This window comes from Hylobates moloch, unplaced genomic scaffold (assembly GCF_009828535.3).
Source record: "Hylobates moloch isolate HMO894 unplaced genomic scaffold, HMol_V3 SCAFFOLD_16, whole genome shotgun sequence".
In the NCBI taxonomy this organism is placed as follows: Eukaryota; Metazoa; Chordata; class Mammalia; order Primates; family Hylobatidae; genus Hylobates; species Hylobates moloch.
Window position 1 is genome coordinate 47948773 of NW_026652291.1, and position 26239 is coordinate 47975011.

At 40.2% G+C, this 26239-nt stretch overlaps 1 protein-coding gene across 2 annotated transcripts in view; it reads left to right on the forward strand.

Annotated features, from left to right (window-relative positions):
• SLC35F4 (solute carrier family 35 member F4) overlaps positions 1-26239 on the forward strand; it is a 310750-nt gene that overhangs the window by 261991 nt on the left and 22520 nt on the right. Inside the window, exons 2-3 of one of the 2 annotated variants that reach the window (XM_058429823.1) lie at positions 17816-18001; positions 22468-22762. In XM_058429823.1, coding sequence (XP_058285806.1) covers positions 22545-22762 — 218 coding nt within the window. In that variant the 5' untranslated portion in view covers positions 17816-18001; positions 22468-22544. Of the gene's footprint in view, positions 1-17815; positions 18002-18124; positions 18269-22464; positions 22763-26239 lie in introns of those variants that run through there. The other variant, XM_058429822.1, reaches the window with a different exon arrangement.

Consider the following 26239-nt stretch of genomic DNA (forward strand, 5'->3'; position numbering starts at 1 on the left):
ACCCATACCCTTGTTAGATTTATCCAGCTCCCTAGTAGGGATTTGTACCTGGATAGCCCACCTCAAAACAGATCTGGCTTCTGTCTCCTTTTGAACTTTATATTCTTCTCTCCTTTATCTCCTGTACTCTGTCTACACTACACCAACCTGCATTTAGTTCCTATAACACACCAAACTCTCCACACCACAGGGTCTTTGCATGTGCAGTTTCTGCTTCCTGAATCTTCCTTTCCCCTGTTTATGCCTCAGCCTTTAAGTCCCAGTTTGCCTATAATCTCCTCAGAGAAGCGTCCCTGCACGACCTTATGTAACTAGACACCAATCTGCTATTCCCAATCACTACCCACTCTTGCGTTCTTCATAGAACTTAGAACTTGTCATTATTGGCTGATGTATTTACTTACACATGCTCTATCCATATATTCATGTGTTTGTTCACTCTAAGCTTCCAAGGACTGAAACCATGTCTGTCTTATCAATTCAGGTCTGCATGGTACCTATCACAGTGCTGGCACATAGGAGATACTCAGTAAATACACTCTGTAAATGTTTGTCAGATGCATGATTGAGATCACCACCAGACTCACTCTCCATCTTTCTCTACAGGAGGATCTTCCACCCAGGGTTTTCTGTGCCATGCATTGATGTTGGAGACACAAACATATAAAGTATGGTCTTCCATGCTCCTACAACATTTGGTTGATATATTAATAAGGAAAAATAAAGTTGTGAGACAAAGTGAATCCTGAGCTGAGAGAAACCGATGGGTTAGATTCTGTGGTTATAGGGTTTTTAAAGTGGAAAAACCAAAGTTTGTCTTACAGCCCAAATTGAACCTCACTAAGGCTTAGCTTTACCATTATTGAGTCCAGATGGTACAGTTGCCTTCACAGACCCCAAGCAGTCATCAGGCTGTTTTCCTGCTGGTCTTGACCAGTTTCCCAAGAAGTGGTTGCCCTATAAGTGTTGTTCTTACTTCTGGGCTCTTCCAGTTTCTCACACCCTCCAGGCTCAGGGTCCTGCAGATTCTCACTTTTATTAATCCCAGGATTTGTCATTATATTAGCACATTTCATGTTGGGTTATAATTTACCTGTTTTCCAGTCTCTATTCCCTCATATAGTGTGAACTGAGGCAGAAACTTAGTCTTCACCCTCTTTGTAGTCCATAAGGTCTAGTTCAATGTCTGGAACATAGAGACTCCTCAATAAATCCTTATGAATGAATGAATAAGAGTTGCCAAATCTCCTCTAGCCAAAACAAATAGTGACAAGGAAAATTATCCTCTGGGCTATAGATGTGTGGGTCAAAGTTTCCCTAAAGTTTTTCTCTGATATTGGATAACTTCTATTCTCACATGGCAGCTCCTCTCTACAGTCCTGGAGGCTGGGAGCATGTGGCAGCCAGTCTCCTGGAGGCTGGGAACATGTGGCAGCCAGTCATCCATGAAATAGCCAGCAAGGGCCTAATGTGAGGAAGTGGAGGGGTAAGGATGGCAAAAGGAGATGGATTCAAGGACTGTTTAGAAGGTAATGCCAGCAGCATTTTTACCTTATTCCAAAGCCTGTGTAGTAAATTTAAGCCATCTTCCAGACAGTGTGAACATCAGAAGAATGATCTTTCACTCCATCAGATAAATTTAGGATTTTGAGAGGGGAGCATGCATAACAAACTGCAAGAGCTGCCTCTACAAGAAACATTTTAAATATTCTATGCTCAACTGTCAGCAACAGCACATTAAGCATTCTAATACGTGCATAGCTGCCTTAATTCACCTCACATGGGTGAATATGGTACTCCCGGGAGGTGACTTACTCTCCTTTGCTTACCAAAGGAACAGAACAAATACTTTAATATCATTTTATCCTCATCTCTGGCTAAGAAATGACCCTTATGGTGAGGATTTTGATTAAACATTTGCAACAATCATGGGAGCAGAGAGGTGATAAACATGCCAAACCAGTTTCCCTGAACTCTGGGTAGCAAGATTTCCAGGAGCTTAATGAGAGCTTCACATTTTCTTCTATTAAATTACAAAACCATGCCTAATTTTTATAAATCTTTTGCACTGTGAATAAAAGATCATTTTTTCTCTAATAAAACTACCCTGAATTATCTGAATCTGCCATATGCCATCTTTTCTCCCATCCATCCATCCATCCATCCATACCCATCCATCTGCATACGTGTCTATCCCCACCTCCCACATAACAGATTTGGGATGGTTTATTGACTCCTTAAATTAACACAATTTCTGTGTTTTCAGAATCTCTGCATAGAAAAGTGCTTCCCTGATCTTTGCATTTGTGTCCTGTCTATACTTCCTGCATGCGCTTTCTCATCTCCCACTTGTTTCTCAATAAAGGTCAGTCTGGCTTTTGCCCCTGCTACTCCACCAACAGTGCTCTTTCCAAAGTCAACAATGACTATCATGTCACTAAAGTCACACTTGTACCATGGCCACCTTCTCCCATTCTCTTCCGTTGATTTCTGTATTGTTATAATTTCCTGTTTTTTTTCCCCCATCTTTTGGGCTGCTTTTTTTTTAATAGGTTCATATCCTTTTAATTACTGGGTTTCTTGAGTCTCAGCCCTTGTTATCTGCAGTTCTCAGTCAACATTTTCCTTCTGGGTGATCTCATCCTCTCCTGTATGAGTTTGTTAGGGCTGCTGTAACAAAGTTCCACAAACATGGTGTCTGAAACAACAGAAATGTATTGTCTCACAGTTCTGAAGGCTGGAAGTCCAAAGTCAAGGTATCCACAGGGTTGCTTTCTTCTGAGGCCTGGGGGAGACAGTCTGTTCCACCACCTCCCCCATAGCTTCTAGTGGTTTTTTGGCAATCTTTGGCATTCCTTGGCTTATAAAAGCATCCGTTCTTTCTCTGGCTTCATCTTTACATGGTGTTCTCCCCATGAGTGTGTGTGCCCAAATTTTCCCTTTTTAGAAGGACACTGGTCATACGGAATTAAGGCCCACCTTAATAACCTCATTTTAATTTGATCACCTCTGTAAAGGTGTTCTCTCTAAATAAGGTCACATGCTCAGGTACTGAGGGTTAGAACTTCAACATGTGAATTTGACGGAGGGGAGAGAGAGTGGAACACAATTCAACGTATAACCCCTCCCATAGCTTCAGTGACTTTTTCATACACTGATGACTCTCAAATCTATCTCCAGCCCAAATCTGTCTTCCGAACTCTAGATCCGTGTGTCCAACTGCCCACTGACCATCTCTCCTTGGATGAGTTTCATGCATTTAAACTCACCATGTCTAAGACTGCATTCATTACCCTTCCCACAAACCAGGTCCTCCTTCTAGCTCTGTGAATGGTGTTTTATCAATTCGTTTGTCCAAGACAGAAACTGATGTTTATTCTTGACCCCTCTTTCACCCTTATTTCTACACCCATGTTCAATTATTTACCAAGTTATATCCATTCCATCTCTGCGATACTGTTCAATCTACCTCTCTTCAACCTCACTGCTGCCACCTCTTCAAGGCCACTTTAATCTGTCCCCTAGACATCCAGTTTTCTCTTAACAAGTCATTCTACCTCAAGTTTTACTTCCTCTCAGTCCATTCTCCACGTTACACAGTGATCTTCTAAAAACTCAAATCCAATGATTCCACTTCCCTACTTAAATCCTTTCAAATGGCAGTGAGTATCTTGGAAGTGGGCATTGGCCCAGATTGGTGTTAGGCTTTGAACTGGACTTTGAAGGGACAGTAGGATTTAGGTAAGTGAGGAAGAGGCTTCTATGAGTGTGGAGCTGGGACTCACCATTGTGGGTTTAGGTCCAAAGACTATTTCAGCCCATCTACCTGGCAGTTGTGGATACCCACAACAATTGTGAAAACAAACTGATGCTGGTTGTTTAGCTTATATACCCAGAGGCAGAAACTTGCGAATAGTTTCATTTAGATTGTGGCTTAAATCACAGCAGAGCTGCCTAAGCAGCTGTCTCTGCCAGTTCCTGACTGGCACTCCTCCCCTGGGTGACAAATGTGTATATGCTAATAGCATTAGCTGTACCTTGGCATGCTCGTCTGCCCATTTATTTCTTTCTGCTAATGAACAAGGCATAAATATTTTGTGAACTGAGCCATAGGATTACAGTTTAAAAGCCCACTTCCCCAAAGAGAAGATACTTGTGGACCATTAGTACTGGCAAGGGGCTGTGCAGTGAATTGCCTCCCAGAGTAAAGGCTGGCTTGTCCACCCACTTGGCATGTAGCACTTGTTATAGAAATTGCTTGTATAATTGGCTTTACCTCTCCTGGGCCATAAAAAAATGAGGGCAAGCACCATGCCTTCTTGTTCTTCCCTGTGCTTAGCAGAGAGGCAGGCACTGCTAGGCACACAGTAGGCATCCAGAACTTATTAATTAATTAGTCATCACAGAATTAGGCCAGTAGCCACAGGTTTCTTTATTTATTCTAAATTGAGTTTTGAACTATAATGGATTACGAGACTGCCTTATTAATGCGTTGTCAAATCTACCAATCAAGAAACTCACCAGGGCCATTTGGAAGAGAAGGTGTTCCAGGAGAGCATACCAGGGAGGAATTTGTAAGCAGAGGGTTTCTACAGTCCGTAAGGAGTATTTGCCAAACTTGGCAGAGTGGTTGACATTGCAAGAGGACACTGGTGATGTCACAAGGTCCATAAGGATTTTAGTACTCTTTGTATACACTTGTATGTAAGTAAATAAGCTAGTTCAAGTTACAAGGAAACCAAGAATTTGGAGCAAAAGAAACAAAGGTTCAAATGAAGAAAAGTCACTGTGAAAGCTTAATAAAGGCAAACAGGGTGTTTCAGGGAAGCAAGCTCAACATATGAAAATCCAGAAATAGCAAACAAAATCAGTTGCTTATTTGAGTAAGATATTATTTCAAGCATAAGCACTCCCACTGCATCTAAAATATGAGTTTTAAAATGCCATTAAGTTATTTGTATGTGTTTTTGGAGAAATATATATATGTATTATAGAAAGCAAAGTAGTCTTATAGTCTTAATGCCAGTATCTTGCCACCTAAAAGAAAGAGATGTTTATTTAAAGGTACAACATTTGGAACTTTGTTTAATACTCTGGGAATAGCTAAACTATAGACTTATACCAGGCCAAAAGGCACTTTTAGTTTTGTTTTCTTCATATAGCATAGACTTCTTTTCTTTTTTCAACTTTCATTTTAGAATCAGGGATACATGTGCAGGTTTGTTACAAAGGTATATAGCATGATGCTGAGGTTTGGAGTAAGAATGAATCCGTCACCCAGGTAGTGAGCATAGTACCCAATAGGTACTTTTTTCAACATTATCACCCTCCCATCCTTCCCCCTCTTGTCTTCCCCAGTGTTTATTGTTCCCATTTTTTATGACCATGTCTACACAATGTTTAGCTCCCACCTGCAAGTGAGAACATGTGGTATTTGGTTTTCTGTTTCTGCATTAGTTCGCTTAGGATAATGGTTTTCACCTGTATCCGTGTTGTTGCAAGGGACATGATTTCATTCTCTTTTGTGGCTGTATAATATTCCATGGTGTATCTGTACCACTTTTTTTTTTTTTTAAATCCAACCCACTATTGATGGGCACCTGGGTTGATTCTATGTCTTTACAATTGTAAATAGTGCTGCGATGAACATATGGATGCACATATCTTTTTGGTAGAACAATTTATTTTCTTTTGGGTATATACTCAGTAGTAGAATTGCTGGGTTGAATTCTAGTTCAACTCTCAGTTCTTTGAGAAATCTCCAAGTTGCTCCCTATAGTGATTGAACTAATTTACATTCCCATCAACAGTATGTATTTCATTTTTCTGCAGCCTCACCAACATCTCTTACTTTTTGACTTTTTAACAAAAGCCATTCTGACTGATGTGAGATGGTATGTCACTGTGGTTTTGATTTGCATTTGTTTGATGATTAGTGATGATGAGGATTTTTTCATGTATTTCTTGGCTGCTTGTATGTCTTCTTTTCAGAAGTATCTGTTCATATCCTTTCCCCATCTTTTATGAGGTTATTTGCTTCTTTCTTATTGATTTGAGTTCCTTATAGATTCTGGATAAGAGACCTTTGTCAGATACATAGTTTGTGAATATTTTCTCCAATTCTAAAGGTTGTCTGTTTACTCCCTTAATAGGTTTTCTTTCTGTGCAGAAGCTCTTCAGTTTAATTAGGTCTTGTTTGTCAATTTTTTTTTTTCAATTGCTTTTGGGGACTTAGCCATAACTTCTTTGCCTAGGCTGATATTGAGAAGGGTATTTCCTAGGTTTTCTTCTAGGATTTTTATAGTTTGAAGTCTTATATTTAAGTATTTGATCCATCTTGGTTAATTTTCATATATGGTGATAGGTATGGGTCCAGTTTCATTCTTTTGCATATGGATAGCCAGTTATTCTAGCACCATTTATTGAATAGGGATCCTTTCCCCCGTTGCTTATTTTTGTCAATTTTGTCAAAGATCAGATGGTTGTAGATGTGCAGCTCTATTTCTGGGTTCTCTATTCTGTTCCATTGGTCTATGTGTCTGTTTTTGTACCAGTACCATGCTGTTTTGTTTACTGTAGCCTTGTAGCATTAATTTGAGGTCAGGTAATGTGATGCCTCTGGTTTTGTTCTTTTTGCTTAGGATTGCTTTGGCTATTCAGGCTCTTTTTTGGTTCCATATAAATTTTAGAATAGTTTTTTCCAGCTACGTGAAAAACGGCATTGATAGTTTGATAGCAATATTGTTGAATCTATAAATTGCTTTGGGCAATATGGCCATTTTAATGATATTGATTCTTCCAATCCATGAGCATGGGATGTTTTTCCATTCATTTGTGTCATTATGATTTCTTTCAGCAGTGTTTTATAATTCTCCTTGTAGAGATATTTCACCTCTTTGGTTAGCTGTATTCCTAGAATACAGCATAGCATTTTCTTATCTATTTTGCTTCAGTTTAGTTGGCTGATCTCTTTGAGAAATGTTCTAAAGTGAATCTTAAATTTCTTTTTGTTTTCTTGGGTTAAACTGAATTATTTCAGAACCATCAAGACTAGCCTTTTCACTGTATAGAAATGAATCTCCACTTGCTGTTGGCATTATCACAGTGACCAGAGTGATACGGGAGAGAAGTGATGTTGGTGCATCTAAGAGATTCTCTCTACCCTCAGCTGGGAATCAACCAGCTCTCTTACACAAGAAAACTTGCCACCAGGTGCTCCTCAGGGGTAACAGCCGGCTACACTCTCTTAAAGATGCCTACCATTGGGCTTTTACAGGGAAGCTAGTGGGAAATCCAGAAAATTTTCCTAAATGCTCTCAAGAGGTCCCTCTCTGAGAACAAAGACTGTAACCCATAGAGATAGCTGTAATACAAAGGTAACTAGTGAGTGAAGACATGAGAGAGAAGGGAAATAGATGAGGTGAGGAAGCGGCTGCAGAGTTGGGTGCATGGGAAGGTCCTGTAAAGTTGGTATCAGACAGGACTCTTGGTTGCAAGCCACTGAAATGCTACCCTAGGGCTGTTAAGCAAAATGAAGATTTACTGACTGGCTTTGGGAGGAGAGGGTCCCCGAGCCTTGGAAAATGTGCAAGAATCAAGAGGCCTTCAGAGCCAGACAGCTGTAACAATCTGGCTGAGACGCTGCCATTTCCATCACTACCCAACATCCTGTTGTTGGTAGTACCTACTGGTACTGTAGGGCTTTAACCATTCTGGCTTCCAGCAGATTCTAAGTCTGGATAGGAGCATCTGATGGGCTGAAACCAAGTCTTACCTACACCTTATTGCCAAGAGCAAGCAGAATTATTTACCTTCCTTCAGCTTCCACTGTAGGATGTAGGGCACTGTTTCCCATTAAGACTTATATAATGAGGGAAGGGGAACTCCCCCTAAATAGGAAGAGGGTTGGGTGCTGGGTAGCTAAACACAGGACAGAAGTCTAAAATAGCCATGTTAAATATATTTAAGGAGTTGATAACTGGGCTGAGATTTTTTTTTTTAAAAAAATTGTTCTTTTGCAATGAAAAGCACTTTCTATTATCTGGGAAATTATTTAAAGACCAGGACTATCACACACAAAGAAAACTTTAACGCAATTTTGTGGTATTTCTGCTGATTCATATCTAGAATCAGCAAAATAGATTTTAAAATGTTTCATAAGTGTCTTAGGAATACTTAAAATCCATTTCAGATTTCTATAAATGTTCAGCAAAAATCATCAAAGTTACTCCACAATCTTATTCTACAGATGACAGAGGTGTAAAGAGTAACAAAGCTGAGTAGACAGATTCTAGGTCTGGACAAGGTAAGAGGTAGCTGGAATTAGGAAAACAACTTTAGACTTAATAAGACATGGGGGTGTTTGGAGCCATAGTTAAGGGAGAGGGGTTATTCTTGGGCAGGACTGAGGGTTAAAGCTTGATGCTGGAGGGAGATACAGGGTCCGAAGGGATAGAAACAAGCAAGTGTTAAGGCTAATATTTTATTCAGGGTAACGGAAACAGAGGAAATATGTCTTGGTCCCAACCACTTCTTTAGTATATGAATCCAGAACAGGTGCTTGACAAGTATAACAGTGGAGCTCCTCTGGCATTTGGAGGCCCAGGGAAAGTGTCACTAGTTGCATTGCACAAGGTCATGACAAGGAAGAATGATTATAACTGCCTTACATGTACAAGGTATGACTATTGTGCATTGTTTATGTTCTTAACACCATTATTAATACTATTATTAATATTCTTTCTACCATCATCATGTGAATGCTGAGATCCTAGGCAGAGAAAAGAAAGATTCTACTGCAATACAGATTTCAAAAGAGACATCCCAGCTCCCCTTAAAGACTACATTTTGGATTAACAACTTCCAAATAGTTATCTTCCCTCCAGGTTCTCTCTGTAGTGAGTATCCTACCCTCTCTTGCCAATTTTGCCTTCCTGAAATTCTGCTTTCAAGCCATCATCCTTCTACAAAACACCTTAAACACCTTGTTTGCTCTCCACAATTAAAAGGGCAAAATCCACTCTTTCCTATGTTGGAAGCTGCCCTATGCTCTCCTCCTATCCAAACCTTCCTTGGCTTTTTGATCTGTTTGAATCCATTGTCCTCTATGAAACATTTTTTTTTACCATCCAGGCTGAAATTAATCTCTCCACTTTTTGAACAATAATTATCCTTATTTTCTGTGCTACTGAATTGCTCACCTTAATGTATTTAGGTATTTGGGGAAATATATATTATCTTCCCAGCAAGACTGTAACCTTTTTGCCTACAGAAGGAGCTCAGCAAAACTGATTAGCTGAGATGGAAAAGCATGAGATACACTGGAGAGAATATGGGCTTTGGAATTGGACACACCTGAGTTTTCATCAACACTTAGGCTAAATATAACTTAGCTGAAATATAACTGTTCTTATAATATTCTGTTGAGTTATTCATATTTTATCTCTTTTTGTAAGAAAAAAATGACAGAGTAATAATTATGGCTGCCAACCAACATCAAGTGAAAAATCCAGGGTTACATTTCTGTCTTCAACATTTCTTTACTGATTATAATATCTTAGTCATGGAAAAGGTCTTGGATCTTTAAAAGAAACACACTTATAAAAGATGAGTTGAAAATAGCGCTGGTTTTATGGCCAATATATAATTTACATGAGCTTGTTTGGAAGAATTATCAATCAATCATAAAGCTAGTAGGGGACTAGGAGATCATATGATCTAACCCCTGACTGTGATCATAGCATTGTTGTAGAAACTGAATATTGGATGTCTCTTCTTTACTCCTCCAGATCCTCTTTCCACTTTTTTCCACCCAACTTTCTCTGGCGGCTGAACCCGTAAAGAAAGCGGCTGTCTTATCTCCTAGATTTGGCTTATGAACCAACAGGGAGTTCCTGTGGGATATCAAAGGAAGGGAGCATTTCCAAGACCCCTAACTGGGTGCCTGCCTTAATTAAAGGTCATGACCCAAGTCAAGCAACCCTCTCCTTCCAGATTTTTTTTTTTTTTTTTTTCAAGACAGAGTCTTGCTCTGTCGCCCAGGCTGGAGTGCAATGGTGTGATCTCAGCTCACTGCAACATCCACCTCCCGGGTTCAAGAGGTTCTCCTGCCTCAACACGAAAATTTTTGTATTTTTAGTAGAGACGGGGTTTCATCATGTTGGCCAGGCTGGTCTTGAACTCCCCACCTCAGCTTCCCAAAGTGCTGGGATTACAGGCGTGAGCCACCGTGCTCGGTCCCAGATTCTTCTAATCACTCTGTCACCTCGCCCCTTCAGGCCTGCGGTTAGTAAGAGCTGTAGTTAAACCTGAATACTGCCCTACCCTCTATGATTTCCTCACATACAGTGTTTCGCAAATTTTAACTTACATTGGAATCACCTGGAAGGCTCCTAAAACTATAGGTTACCCTACTGCAGAATTTCTGACTCAATGGGTCTGATATTGGCACTGAGAATTTGCATTTCTAACAAGTTCCCAAGTGATGCTAGGGTGGGAGGCTTAGGGAGCCATATGGCCATATACCTTGACCACCTTTTCTAAAATTGTCCTGTTTTGAGTTTGCCATCTCTTCCTTCTGGAACCCTATCCATATAAGTGGCTATAAAAATGAGTTGAAAACAGACAAAGTTGTGTTATGGTTAAGCAAAATTTGCAAGTACATGTTTGAAAAATCTTCAGGTTGAAGAAGAGAAAGCTGTGGGAATTCAAGAAATCATTTTGTCTAATCCTTTAATTTCAGCAAGGAAAGAATGTGAAGAAAGTGAGGTGAAGTGATTTACCTGAGGTGACACAGCCAGTGGTATACTACTTTTCAGGGCAGCCTTTTCAGGATATATATTATGCTGCCTCTTGTCACAGAGCAACTACCCCTTCTATACATACACACACATACACACACACATTCCCTAGATCGTGTTAATTGCTTCTGGGTATTCATGATTTCCACCTTTAGGTTTAGGCACCAGATCTACATAGTGGTGTTTGCTTCATGATTTGGGGCAAATAGGGATAAGGTCTCTGGCTCAGCTTCAGTATAGTACTTAGTAAAGCCAGATGTTTTGTTGACCTTTTGTGCCCATAGAAGATAAAAGCCAACAGTAAGGCCTTGTTTGAATGATAGCTGGGACTTTGATCTATCTGTATTTTCCAAGTCATCTTGCACTTGTTTGCATAGAGATATTTGACTCTTTGCTTTTTACCCCCAGCGCTTTCCAAAGACCTTTTCCTAGTTAACTTTTATCAGCTTGGCTTTTCAAGTTGTTATCTGAGAACTTCACATCTTATACTCAATCTGTTTAAGCAATTGTTTTACTCAGTGGCTGTAGTTCTTTTCCCTTTTCGCTTTGAAGTTCCTAAACACCCAAGGCACCTTATTCTTAGCTCCACTCCTCCTTTCCTGGGAGCTGCAGCCTGTTGCAATGTTTGCTCTGCAGTGACAGAAATTGGACAAGCCGTCGGTATAATATTCAAGTCCCTTTCTCCAGATTTTTGATTCTATGCAACTAGATTTCTCTCAGAAGGCTAAAGCTGTGAGAATGAAAGTGTGGGAGCTTCCAACAACCAAATTTTCTGCAGAGAAAGGCAAGCAGCAGCCTTCTGAGAAGAAATGAAGCTGGTACCCAGCAGCGAGAGATGGAGAAGATGAGACTGATTGCACCAGGGCCCTGGTTCCAGGTGTTCCTGAGGTTTAGGGACACTCTGGCCTTCTTGTCTCTTTAGGTTACTAAGCTCCTAAAAACTCCCCTTTTAGCTTTAAACCAATTTAGTTTGGATTCCCAGTATATGAAGTCAAATATTCTATTTAATAAATGGCCCCTAATAGTCATTTTTGTTTACCAGGTCTCCCCAGGTTTAGACAGCCTGGTTTCTTAGCAAGTCCTTAGTGACCTACAAAGAGACTTAGACTCCCACACAATAATAATGGGAGACTTTAACACCTGACTGTCAACATTAGACAGATCAACGAGACAAAGTTAACAAGGATACCCAGGAATTGAACTCAGCTCTGCACCAAGCGGACCTAATAGACCTCTACAGAACTCTCCACCCCAAATCAACAGAATATACATTCTTTTCGCACCACACCACACCTACTCCAAAATTGACCACATAGTTGGAGGTAAAGCACTCCTCAGCAAATGTAAAAGAACAGAAATTATAACAAACTGTCTCTCAGACCACAGTGCAATCAAACTAGAACTCAGGATTAAGAAACTCACTCAAAACCGCTCAACTACCTGGAAACTGAACAACCTGCTCCTGAATGACTACTGGGTAAATAATGAAATGCAGGCAGAAATAAAGATGTTCTTTGAAACCAACGAGAACAAAGACACAACATACCAGAATCTCTGGGACACATTCAAAGCAGTGTGTAGAGGGAAATTTATAGCACTAAATGCCCACAAGAGAAAGCAGGAAAGATCTAAAATTGACACCCTAACATCACAATTAAAAGAACTAGAAAAGCAAGAGAAAACACATTCAAAAGCTAGCAGAAGGCAAGAAACAACGAAGATCAGAGCAGAACTGAATGAAATAGAGACACAAAAAACCCTTCAAAAAATCAATGAATCCAGGAGCTGGTTTTTCGAAAAGATCAACAAAACTGATAGACTGCTAGCAAGACTACTAAAGAAGAAAAGAGAGAAAAATCAAATAGACGCAATAAAAAATGATAAAGGGGATATCACCACCGATCCCACAGAAATACAAACTACCATCAGAGAATACCATAAACACCTCTATGCAAATAAACTAGAAAATCTAGAAGAAATGGATAAATTCCTCGACACATACATCCTCCCAAGACTAAACCAGGAAGAAGGTGAATCTCTGAATAGACCAATAACAGGCTCTCAAATTAAGGCAATAATCAATAGCTTACCAATCAAAAAAAGTCCAGGACCAGATGGATTCACAGCCGAATTCTACCAGAGGTACAAAGAGGAGCTGGTACCATTCCTTCTGAAACTATTCCAATCAATAGAAAAAGAGGGAATCCTCCCTAACTCATTTTATGAGGCCAGCATATCCTGATACCAAAGCCTGGCAGAGAAACAACCAAAAAAGAGAATTTTAGACCAATATCCTCGATGAACATCGATGCAAAAATCCTCACTAAAATACTGGCAAACCGAATCCAGCAGCACATCAAAAAGCTTATCCACCATGATCAAGTGGGCTTCATCCCTGGGATGCAAGGCTGGTTCAACATACACAAATCAATAAATGTAATCCAGCATATAAACAGAACCAAAGACAAAAACCACATGATTATCTCAATAGATGCAGAAAAGGCCTTTGACAAAATTCAACAACGCTTCATGCTAAAAACTCTCAATAAATTAGGTATTGATGGCACGTATCTCAAAATAATAAGAGCCATCTATGACAAACCCACAGCCAATATGATACTGAATGGGCAAAAGCTGGAAGCATTCTCTTTGAAAACGGGCACAAGACAGGGATGCCCTCTCTCACCACTCCTATTCAACATAGTGCTGGAAGTTCTGGCCAGGGCAATCAGGCAGGAGAAGGAAATAAAGGGTATTCAATTAGGAAAAGAGGAAGTCAAATTGTCCCTATTTGCAGATGACATGATTGTATATCTAGAAAACCCCATCATCTCAGCCCAAAATCTCCTCAAGCTGATAAGCAACTTCAGCAAAGTCTCAGGATACAAAATCAATGTACAAAAATCACAAGCATTCTTACACACCAATAACAGACAAACAGAGAGCCAAATCATGAGTGAACTCCCATTCACAATTGCTTCAAAGAGAATAAAATACCTAGGAATCCAACTTACAAGGGATGTGAAGGACCTCTTCAAGGAGAACTACAAACCACTGCTCAATGAAATAAAAGAGGATATGAACAAATGGAAGAACATTCCATGCTCATGGATAGGAAGAATCAATATCGTGAAAATGGCCATACTGGCCAAGGTAATTTATAGATTCAATGCCATTCCCATCAAGCTACCAATGACTTTCTTCACAGAATTGGAAAAAACTACTAAGTTCATATGGAACCAAAAAAGAGCCTACATCACCAAGTCAATCCTAAGCCAAAAGAACAAAGCTGGAGGCATCATGCTACCTGACTTCAAACTATACTACAAGGCTACAGTAACCAAAACAGCATGGTACTGGTACCACAACAGAGCTATAGACAAATGGAACAGAACAGAGCCCTCAGAAATAATGCCACATATCTACAACCATCTGATCTTTGACAAACCTGGCAAAAACAAGAAATGGGGAAAAGATTCCCTATTTAATAAATGGTGCTGGGAAAACTGGCTAGCCATATCTAGAAAGCTAAAACTGGATCCCTTCCTTACACCTTATACAAAAATTAATTCAAGATGGATTAAAGACTTAAATGTTAGACCTAAAACCATAAAAACCCTAGAAGAAAACCTAGGCAATACCATTCAGGACATAGGCCTGGGCAAGGACTTCATGTCTAAAACACCAAAAGCAATGGCAACAAAAGCCAGAATTGACAAATGGGATCTAATTAAACTAAAGAGCTTCTGCACAGCAAAAGAAACTACCATCAGAGTGAACAGGCAACCTACAGAATGGGAGAAAATTTTTGCAATCTACACATCTCACAAAGGGCTAATATCCAGAATCTACAATGAACTCGGATTTACAAGAAAAAAACAACCCCATCAAAAAAGTGAGCAAAGGACATGAACAGACACTTCTCAGAAGAAGACTTTTATGCAGCCAAAAAACACATGAAAACATGCTCATCATCACTGGCCATCAGAGAAATGCAAATCAAAACCACAGTGAGATACCATCTCACACCAGTTAGAATGGCCATCATTAAAATAGTCAGGAAACAACAGGTGCTGGAGAGGATGTGGAGAAATAGGAACACTTTTACACTGTTGGTGGGACTGTAAACTAGTTCAACCATTGTGGAAGTCAGTGTGGCGATTCCTCAAGGATCTAGAACTAGAAATACCATTTGACCCAGCCATCCCATTACTGGGTATATACCCAAAGGACTATAAATCATGCTGCTATAAAGACACATGCACACGTATGTTTATTGAGGCACTATTCACAATAGCGAAGACTTGGAACCAACCCAAATGTCCAACAACGATAGACTGGATTAAGAAAATGTGGCACATGGAATACTATGCAGCCATAAAAAATGATGAGTTCATGTCCTTTGTGGGGACATGGATGAAACTGGAAACCATCATTCTCAGCAAACTATCACAAGGACAAAAAACCAAACACCGCATGTTCTCACTCATAGGTGGGAATTGAACAATGAGAACTCATGGACACAGCAAGGGGAACCTCACACTCCGGGGACTGTTGTGGGGAGGGAGGAGGGGGGAGGGACAGCATTAGGAGATATACCTAATGCTAAATGACGAGTTAATGGGTGCAGCAAACCAACATGGCACATGGATACATATGTAACAAACCTGCACATTGTGCACATGTACCCTAAAACCTAAAGTATAATAATAAAATAAAATAAAATAAAAATGTTGGAAAAAAAATTAAAAAAAAATAAACATTCTGGATATGTAAAATAAGAACCTTGGGTATTTTTGACACTCTTATAATAACAATAGTAACATAGCATTAATTTAGGTGTAGCAGTCAGTATATAATGCTTCTGTTAACTTTCTGAGTAACTGTATATTTTTAATTTTCTAAATCCAAGATTAAATAGTACATTTTATTTTTATGGGTGCATAGTAGGTACATATATTTATGGGGTACATGAGATATTTTTATACAGATATACAATGTGTAACAGGTCATCTATCACCTCAAGCACTTATCATTTCTTTGTGTTACAAACATTTCAATTACAATCTTAGTTATTTTACAATCTACAATCAATTACTGTTGACTGTAGTCACCCTCTCATGCTTTCAAATATTAGATCTTACTCATTCTAACTATATTTTTGTACTCATTAACTGTCCCCACTCCCTCCACCCTCAACCCACTATCCATCCTAGGCTCTGGCAACCATCATTCCAAAGAAATAGAAGAAACAGAAATCTTTGGGGAAATGATTAATTTCAGGAGTGGGGCAGGGAAACTATAAGATAAGCCCAGGGCATCTTGCAGTGCCAGAAAGTAAGGAAGAGCTCAAACACAAAAGAATGGGGACAAATCAAAGGTACTCAGAAGCCAATCTAAAAGAGCTCGCCATGGCCAAAGCTGGAATAATTTGAGCGAAATAATAAACAATGCAGGTTTGATCATAACCCAAAGTATGAACTAAATATTCATGAGTCTATACTAATACAGATAAATTGTGAATAAAGGAGGAAAAGAGACAAATTATCTTAACAGAAGAAATCCAAATAATATATGTAGACACCCCCCCACTCCAGAAAGTGAGGCTTAGCACCCACTCTTCCCCACCCCAGAGTGTGGGCTGGACTTAGTGACTGGCTACCGAAGAAGAGAGCATGGAAAGGGAAAAAAAGACAGTGGAGAAACCTGGTCAACACGACCTTGGCTGGGTGATCACAGTTAACATCAACAGTAACAAGTCATGTTGGTATCATGTCATGACTGATACTATATGATGAGAAGGATTCTTTACCTCTGTGGTGTTCTTCCTGAAAAATCCAAGAGCCAAATATAACCATGAGATAAAATATCTGGCAAACTCAAATTGAGAGACTACAAAATACTTCAACAGCTCTCTTTAGAACTGTCAAGGTTATGATAAACAAGACTGAACAACTGTCCCAGACCACAGGTGGATAAAGGGACATGATGATTAAATGTAATGTGGTAGCCTGAATACGGTCCTAGAAAAAGGACATTAGTGATAAAACTAGTGAAATCCATATGAAGTTTGGAATTTGGTTAATAGTGATGTACCAGTGTTAATCTCTTAATGTTGACAGATGCATCATTTGGATAGGAAAATTGGGGCTGAGGGGTGGGAAGTGGCAGGATGGGCCCTTCTGAGCACAGCACCCTATGTAACTATACTGGCTGCAGACCCATGAGGCTGACCCGGGGTTGGAGATTCTTGGACCATTAATGAGAATTGGGAGGGGGGTTGGCTTGTGGGGGATTTTCATCTATAACACAGAATAGAGGCTAGTTGTGATTGAGAAGGCCCAATGAATTTAAATTTTAGTGATCAATCCCATGGAAAAGTGTACAGTCAGTTTGTTGGAAACACTGTTGGCAGTTTTACCAGCTAGGAAATCGACAGCCTTAGGAAGAAAAGGGTAGAGTGGAAAATCACAGAACACTGTGCCTTCCTTGCCTTCAGCTATTTGACTGTGTTAAGTATTAATTCTGAACACAAGTACCAATCCAAACACCATCTTCTAGTGTTCATTTCTAGCTAATAGATTTATCTAAAAGGGTCTTTATCTCATAGGCACGAACCTTGCCATTGTATTTTCTTTTTACAAGCCCCTTTTATAGAATTTGAAATAAGCTCATTAGGACTGTGATTGTTGCTACCATATATTTTACTGCTCAGGCCTTTAAAATCTACTTCCGCCAGCCTGGGCAACATGGTGAAACCCTGTCTCTACAAAAAAATACAAAATTAGCTGGGTGCGGTAGCACACACCTGTAATTCGAGCTACTTGGGAGGCTGAGGCAGGAGAATCACTTGAACCCAGGAGGCAGAGGCTGCAGTGAGCCGAGATCACACCACTGCATTCCAGCCTGGGCGATAGAGACCCTATCTCCAAACAATAATTAAATAAATACATAAAATCTACTTCCAATTTGTTCTTCAGGCAGTTCTCAAACTGGTGTGAACTCTATCTTCCCAGGTACCTCCAGATCATCAGTCACTCGATGTAAACCAGGAACCAACTGCCCCAGTTCACACAGTGGCATCAGTAGACAACTGTCCCCGCTATCTGTCACCGAAGATTCCTCTGCTCCTATTCTTGAACTTCAGAACCGAGGATCCTCGGGAGTTTGTGGACACAGAGTTGAGAGACAGAACAGATCAGGTATGTGGGTGGCCTCCTCTTAACAGTACATCCTAGTAAGCTTCTAAATAGAACGATCTCACCATTGTCACAGAATGCAGAGATGTTACATGGACTCTTATGAGTACATGTGGGGAAGTTTTACCAAGCCAAAGGATAAGGAAGAAGGGAAATACACAGATACGATCTATTGGTGGTGTACAGTGTGGCAGAGAAACTGAATGCCAAAACCTGTAGCTGAGTAACTTAACACATGATTAGACAATGACTCCTGGTAAAGTTTACAAGGTAGGTCGTTTTCTCATCTTCAAAATATCAAAACCCTGCATCTTTTATCTCAGCCTGGGGATTTAGTAACAGCACAATGTACCCATCCTGAAAAGAATGAAAACACCAATAAAATAACAGAATCTGCTTTTGTCCTCGTCGGGACTGTTAGTCCCTGGAGCCCTTTTAGCCTTCCAAGTTTCAAACTTTCTGCAGGAGACTTCACTGGCTTCCCTGATCAGCATTTTCTGATCAGTTGAGACTTTAGCTTTTCCTCACATCCATCTGACCACTTGCCAACTCCTGGGTTACTGACTGGAATTGCTAGATAAATCTTGTAACTATGCTCATGAGTTTCCCAGCAAAATTTATAGTTTTTAAATGCAGCTGGGTCCACTAGGCTGCTGGCCAGTACTGTTACTTATTGGTAGTGGACATCTTATTGCCTTCCTCAGGGAATGGACTCAAGTCCCCTGTTCGTATTCACTTCCTTTCATTGTATGACCGACCATACTTCCACGTTCCTGAAAAGAGCAAACAGTTGTACGCTTACAAATGCAAAATGCATTCCTCTACCTCAGAATGTCTCTGTGCTTTTGTTTACCAGTTACCATCACTGTGGGATGACTTGTGGTATGATTGTCTTTCTACCTTTCCAATTTTAGCCCCCCTACCTGTGTCCATGATTGCCCCACCCACATCTCTTCTGGCCCATTTGTTTCTCTCCATTTGTTCCTTCAGCTTGGCTGGCAACATACTAAAATCTCTTTCATCCTCAAAAATAGTAACAGCAGCAGCAAAAACAACAAAATACACCACCAAAATAAATTGGTAGTAAAAACAACAACAATAAAAACCTCCAGAAATTTGGGAAAACTGCCTTAAAAAAATGACAATTCAGAGGATTCAATTAGGGGTAGGGGAAGGGTAGACAGAGGAAGAGAGGAGATGTGAAAGCTTCGTCTAGGGTCCTACTCATTTGAGAATGTATTTTTTATGAGAAAATAAAATGATGTCTCAGACACTATGTGAAACCCAAGGCTAAAACTTGGAAAAATAATGACATCTTAAATTTTCAGAAAGTTTTAATTGGCTTTAATAAATTGCAATATTCCTATTACCCCAGTTGTTTGCAAAACAAAATGTTCCAGTTAATTAAACACACTGGTTAATAAAGACATGCCCTATGTATCATACACAGATTACAAATTTCAAAGACCATACCATTAAAGATCATCTGGAACACAAGTTACTCTTTCTGTGATTATTGGAAGCACTTGGGGATATTCCAGTGCACCAAAGAGAAGAAAAGAATAATCTGAAGAGAAGCTCACCACGTTTTCGTGGATATTATGGTACTTAATCTCAAAATAAATCCTATGGGATAGCTATTATCACTGTTGGACAGATAAAGACGCTAAGAAAGGAATTTTAAAATGTACTCAACGCCATACAATGGCAGGGCTAGGATTTAAATTCATGTTTCCAAATTCCAGTAGCCTCTGCTGTCAATTAGCATGACTTGATAAAAGTACGCAGAAATGGATAGAATCCTGGTAAACCAATTTTAATGATAACAAAATCTAACCAGGACAATAGAAAATCATGTTAAAAGTGGTCAGAAAATAAAAGAGTTCTGGATACCTAATCTTTCTGTGCTTTGTAAAATTGAAGAATTGGCAACAGTCAATTTGGTTAACAGAAGAAGCCTAGAGTCATTTCTATGAAAAGGTGTAGGTGACTACTGGTGTCATCAAAAGCACACCCATAGTATAGTGGTGATGCAGACGCATTCTTCACAGAAGGTGACAGTAAAGGCAGATATTGCCTCAGAATCTTTGTAGAGTTATTCCTCCTTTATAAGGTAGTCCCTGGGAATCATAAGATATGAAGTGTAGTAGGGTACACCTTTCTCTTAAGTATCACTTTTTAAATTCCATGCAGGACTGCCATTCCTGCCAGGAAACAGAACTTTTTTTCCCAAACTAGTCTGAAACTTGCAGTGCTTGAATGGAAAGCTAAGGGCTGAAGGCCTAGCCATGTGGGTGCTCAGAATAAAGTTTACACCCTGGAGTCATACTGATTCTGTTGGGTTCAATCTTGGACAACCCTTAACACAATTCTCAGCTTTTTCATCTGTGAAGTGGGAATGATAATACCTACTTAATAAGTCAGGTTTGTGTTCCTTTCTTGGCCTCTCAACACAAGATTCTCTATCCTCTTACTTATCCTAGTTTTCCTTCTACTCTCTGCTTAAGCCACATGGTCATTGAGGAAATTTGCAAACCTGTTATCAAGAGACTGTGTTGTCTGTAAACAGCTGAAGGAGCTGAGTAACTCACACTTCCAGACTCATCTCAGTGTCATCTCAGTGTCACTGCATCATGGACATTTTTTCTGATCATATCCCCCCACCAGCTCCTCAACAAGTACTTGTCTGGCCTCGTATCTGTCCGAGTTGGCTCTTATCACACTGTGTTGAGTGTGTTTCTGGCTTTCCACTAGACCGTGGGCTGAAGTCTTTCATATTCAAACCCTTAGGATCCAAGTAGCTAACTAGCGCCTGGTAGAATCTCCATAAGATTTTGTTGAATGAATGAATAAAAAATTGCCAGTTTTCATCTTCTGGATGCCTAGGCTCTGAGAATTCAGTTCTGTTTACAAGACTTACAAATCATGTAGTGGTTGCTGTGTTCATAGTTACTTGGTTTATATTCCCCAGTGGAGAATTCACTTTCAAGGCTCTCTTCTCCTTTCCTCCAATGATTGTATAAGAAAGCCTTAACTGGGTAAAGGTTTTTAACACAGTGGGGCAGCCACAGCTGGCTCATTAAGCAATAGGAACACATTCAGCAGGAGAGCCAGCAGGTTCTGGAGACGCAAAGTGAGCAGCCCCATCCACTGCCATTTGTAATCTCTGGGCTGCGCTACTTTAACCCTCACATAGGCCTTGTGCTTAAGTGGGGTCCCTGGAGACACAAGAGACTCTTGTAGACAATTACCATCTGGGATCTCAGCTCAGGGACTCAGAATGACCTCCGCTCCTGTTTAACTTCCTGAAAGGTACATGAATTCATTATGTTAGCTTGTTTTTTCCATGAAGGGAGACAGCCTTCATGATTATCACTTTTAGAGAGTTTTGGCTATTTTAGGGTGCCGTAAAATTGCTGCTAAATTTTCTTAGTAAAAGTACAAAGCAGAATTTATTGTGCTCCCAGAAATATATTAAATAGTCATTTGTGATGAGGTGGGAAATGACTGTGTAGTCAGGACTTGCTCTATTCTTGGGACACATTACTTTTAATTTAATAATCATCTCTGCTGCATTTTTTAAGAGACGGGCTCTCCTTCTGTCACCCAGGCTGGAGTGCAGTGGTACAATCATTGCTCACTGCAGCCTCAAACTCCTGGGCTCAAGGGATTCAGCCACCTAAGCCTCTGGAATTGCTGGGACTAAAGGTGTATGCCACCTCCCCCTGCTAATTTTTTTTTTCTTTGTTTTTTTTTTTTTTTTGCATAGACAAGGTCTTGCTTTGTTGCCCAAGCTGGTCTTGAACTCCTGAGTTCAAGTGATCCTCCCACCTTGGCCTCCCAAAGTGCTGAGATGACAGGCATGAGTCACAGTACCAGGCCATTTTGCTATAACTTAAAAAAAAAAAAGGAAAATGGAAACAAATATTTATTTCTCACTCCCTTTTCATGTTGGTGCATACAGACTACCTTTGGCTGGGTTCTGCTCATTTCCCCACACAGACAAAAAGAACAGCTGATATTTGGTGTTCTACATTGAAATGACAGAGGGGAACAGCAAGAGAGGTAGGACCTTGGGATGCCTCCTAAGGCTTCTTATGGGAGGTGTTATGCCTCACATCTTCTCAGGTTCGATAGGAGAAAGCAGGGCATGTGGCCAAGACCAGTCTTTGGGGGCTGGGATGTGTAATGCTCTTACAAGGGAAAGGCACACTGGAAAACAGCATAGCATCCGCCAAGTCCATCAGCAACCTCATGGACTGGATGGGGACTCATGTAGAGCACAGAGTCCAGAGAAAAAGTGAGCCGAAGTTATCAGTCTCTTCAGATGATGGTAGAAAAGAAAAACACTGGTAATTCTACTGTCTGCCTCTTTGGTTTCATCCGTCTTTTTTAAGGAGCTGGTATATTAGATTGCTGTTTCATAACCTGCTTTCCACACATTTGTATTCCTTTCCTGTTTCCAGCAGACGATGGGACACAGACTCATTCTGAGAACAGCAGCCAAGAAAACAGAATCAAGGCTCGCTGCCTGTCCTGCACGTCCATGGTTTTGAAGGGCATCTGGGGACTCTTGATCATCTTGTCAGTATCATCGTCTTGGGTTGGAACTACACAGATTGTAAAAATTACTTATAAGAACTTCTATTGCCCATTTTTCATGACTTGGTTTTCAACAAACTGGAACATTATGTTTTTCCCAGTCTATTATTCTGGTCATCTAGCCACTGCTCAAGAAAAGCAATCTCCAATGAAAAAATTCAGGTAGGTTTCATGTTAACTGGCCAATAAAAGATTATTGAAATGTTTTATGAAAATATGCCCATTTTTATCTCTTGGGAATATGAGTTGAATTTTTGGGGGTATGTGAAGAAGCAAAATCTAAGGCTGGTGATGAGCACTAGAAGCAGAATCAGTCCTCCTTTAAAAATATAAATGTGTCCATAACATGCCAGGCACTGTACTGGTGCTTTTGCATCTCTTATTATGACCAGTGGTAACATTTACATTTTAAGGTGGTGTTATCCCCATTTTAAGACAAGAGGAAACAAATTCAGAAAGGTTGAATGACTCATCCAAGGTTATACACTTATAAATAATGGAACCAAGATTTAAATCTAGATCTATTTCTGAAAGTCGTGTTTTATAAGAACATCCTAGTGCATCAAACCCAGAAAAAAAATGGTATTAATAAGATTAATTGTTATACAAACATTTGCTCAATATTCCTGACACTGAGATGCCTAGCAGATGACATGGCCTGATTTCATGCAACGGTGAGTTTGGCACTAAGAAACTTTAAAAGATGCCACTCTTTGCTGGCTAGATGCACATGGAGGCTTTGTCTGTTTCCTTGCTAACCATGAACAGTGGTGGTTGGGCTTAAAGTCTTATGGTTCCAGTGGTTGTTCTGTACTACATCTGGCTTCTGTAACCCCCTCTTGGATAGCTCAGGAAGCTGACAGGGCTGATGTCACACAGCCCTGCATGGCACTCAAGGGAGGCAAAAGCAGCATTTGGGTCCAAGTACCTTTGCTAGTGGACAGCTCCACAAAGAGGAAAAGCCTGATGCTGAGAAGTGACTTCTAGGAAAATTGCTGTGATCACCCAGGAAAAAAAAAATAGGGACATCAGTGGATGGCAGATGGAAGAAGAGTTCTCCACATGGACTTATTATTCCTCAGCAGAATAAATTTGTCTTGCAGGGGTTGCTCCTATACCAAATTAAATTATTACAGTTGGTACACTATAAGACTCTTCTTATAAATACTTTGAAGGGTCTATCTTCAAATTCCATTTCCATTTGAGACAAAGTCTTGCTCTGTCACCCAGGCTGGAGTGCAGTGGCACGATCTCAGCTCACTACAACCTTCGCCTCTTTCCTCAGCCTTTTGAGTAGCTTGGGTTACAAGTGCCCGCCACCACGCCTGGCTAATTTTTTTGTATTTTTAGTAGAGATGGGTTTCACCATGTTGGCCAGACTGCTCTTGAACTCCTGGCCTCAAGTGATCTGACCACCTTGGCCTCCCAAAGTGCTGGGATTACAGGTGTGAGCCACTGTGCCTGGCCTCAACTACCATTTTCTTTTTTTTTTTTTTTTTTTTTAGTTGAAAATGCATGTACTAATTATTCTTTATTCATTTGGCCGAGAAGAATGTTTAATTTGTGATCACCTTCTGCAGTAACTTGGCAGATTTTTCTCTGTTTTTATTATACTTTAAGTTCTAGGATACATGTGCAGAACGTGCAGCTTTGTTACATAGGTATACACATGCCATGGTGGTTTACTGCACCCATCAACCCGTCATCTACATTAGGTATTTCTCCCAGTGCTATCCCTCCCCTAGTACCCCACCTCTGCCAACAGGCCCTGGTGTGGGATGTTCCCCTCCCTGTGTCCATGTGTTCTCATTGTTCAACTCCCACTAATGAGTGAGAATATGCAGTGTTTGGTTTTCTGTTCTTGTGTTAGTTTGCTGAGAATGGTTTCCAGCTTCATCCATGGCCCTGCAAAGGACATGAATTCATCCTTTTTTATGGTTGCATAGTATTCCATAGTGTATATGTGCCACATTTTCTTCATCCAGTCTATCATTGATGGGCATTTGGGTTGCTTCCAAGTCTTTGTTATTGTTAACAGTGCCGCAATAGACATACATGTGCATGTGTCTTTTTAGAATGATTTATAATCCTTTGGATATATACCCAGTAATGGGATTGCTGGGTCAAATGGTAATTCTAGCACTGTCTTCCACAATGGTTGAACTAATTTATACTCCCACCAACAGTGTAGAAGCGTTCTTATTTCTCCACATCCTCTCCTGCATGACTTATTAATGATCGTCATTCTAACTGGTCTGAGATGGTATCTTACTGTGGTTTTGATTTGCATTTCTCTAATGACCAGTGATGATGAGCTTTTTTTCATAGCTTGTTGGCTGAATAAATGTCTTCTTTTGAGAATTGCGTGTTCATCTCCTTTGCCCACTTTTTGATGTTTTTTTTTTCTTGTAAATTTGTTTAAGTTCTTTGTAGATTCTGGATATTAGCCCTTTGTCAGAAGGATAGATTGCAAAAATTTTTCTCCCATTCTGTAGGTTGCCTGTTCACTCTGATGATAGTTTCTTTTGCTATGCAGAAGCTCCTTAGTTTTATTAGATCCCATCTGTCAATTTTGGCTTCTGTTACCATTGCTTTTGGTGTTTTAGTCATGAAGTCTTTTTTTTTTTTTTGAGACGGAGTCTTGCTCTGTCGCCCAGGCTGGAGTGCAGTGGTGTGATCTCAGCTCACTGCCAGCTCTGCCTCCCAGGTTCGCGCCATTCTCCTGCCTCAGCCTCCCGAATAGCTGGGACTGCAGGCACCCGCCACCACGCCCAGCTAATTTTTTGTATTTTTTAGTAGAGATGGGGTTTCACCATGTTAGCCAGGATGGTCTCAATCTCTTGACCTCGTGATCTGCCTGCCTGGGCCTCCCAACGTGCTGGGATTACAGGTGTGAGCCACCATGCCCGGGCTAGTCATGAAGTCTTTACCCATGCATATGTCCTGAATGGTATTGCCCAGGTTTTCTTCTCAGGTTTTTATGGGTTTAGGTCTTACGTTTAAGTCTTTAATCCACCTTGAGTTAATTTTTGTATAAGGTGTAAGGAAGGGGTCCAGTTTGTTTTCTGCATATGGCTAGCCAATTTTCCCAAAACCATTTATTAAATAGGGAATCCTTTCTCCATTGCTTGTTTTTGTCAGGCTTTTGTTGCCGTTGCTTTTGGTGTTCAGACGTGAAGTCTTTGCCTATGCCTATGTCCTGAATGGTGTTGCCTAGGTTTTCTTCTGGATTTTTATGGTTTTAGGTCTTACATTTGAGTCATTAATCCATCTCGAGTTAATTTTTGTATAAGGTATAAGGCAGGGATCCAGTTTCAGTTTTCTGCATATGGCTAGCCAGTTTTCCCAATACCTCTTATTAAACAGGGAATCCTTTCCCTATTGCTTGTTTTTGCCAGGTTTGTCAAAGATTAGATGGTTGTAGATGTGTGGTGTTAGTTCTGAGGCCTCTGTTCTGTTCCATTGGTCTATATCTCTGTTTGGGTACCAGAACCATGCTGTTTTGGTTACTATAGCCTTGTAGTATAGTTTGAAGTCAGGTAGCATGATCATGATGCCTCCAGCTTTGTTCTTTTTGCTTAGGATTGTCTTGGCTATGCAGGCTCTTTTTAGGTTTCATATGAAGTTTAAAGTAGTTTT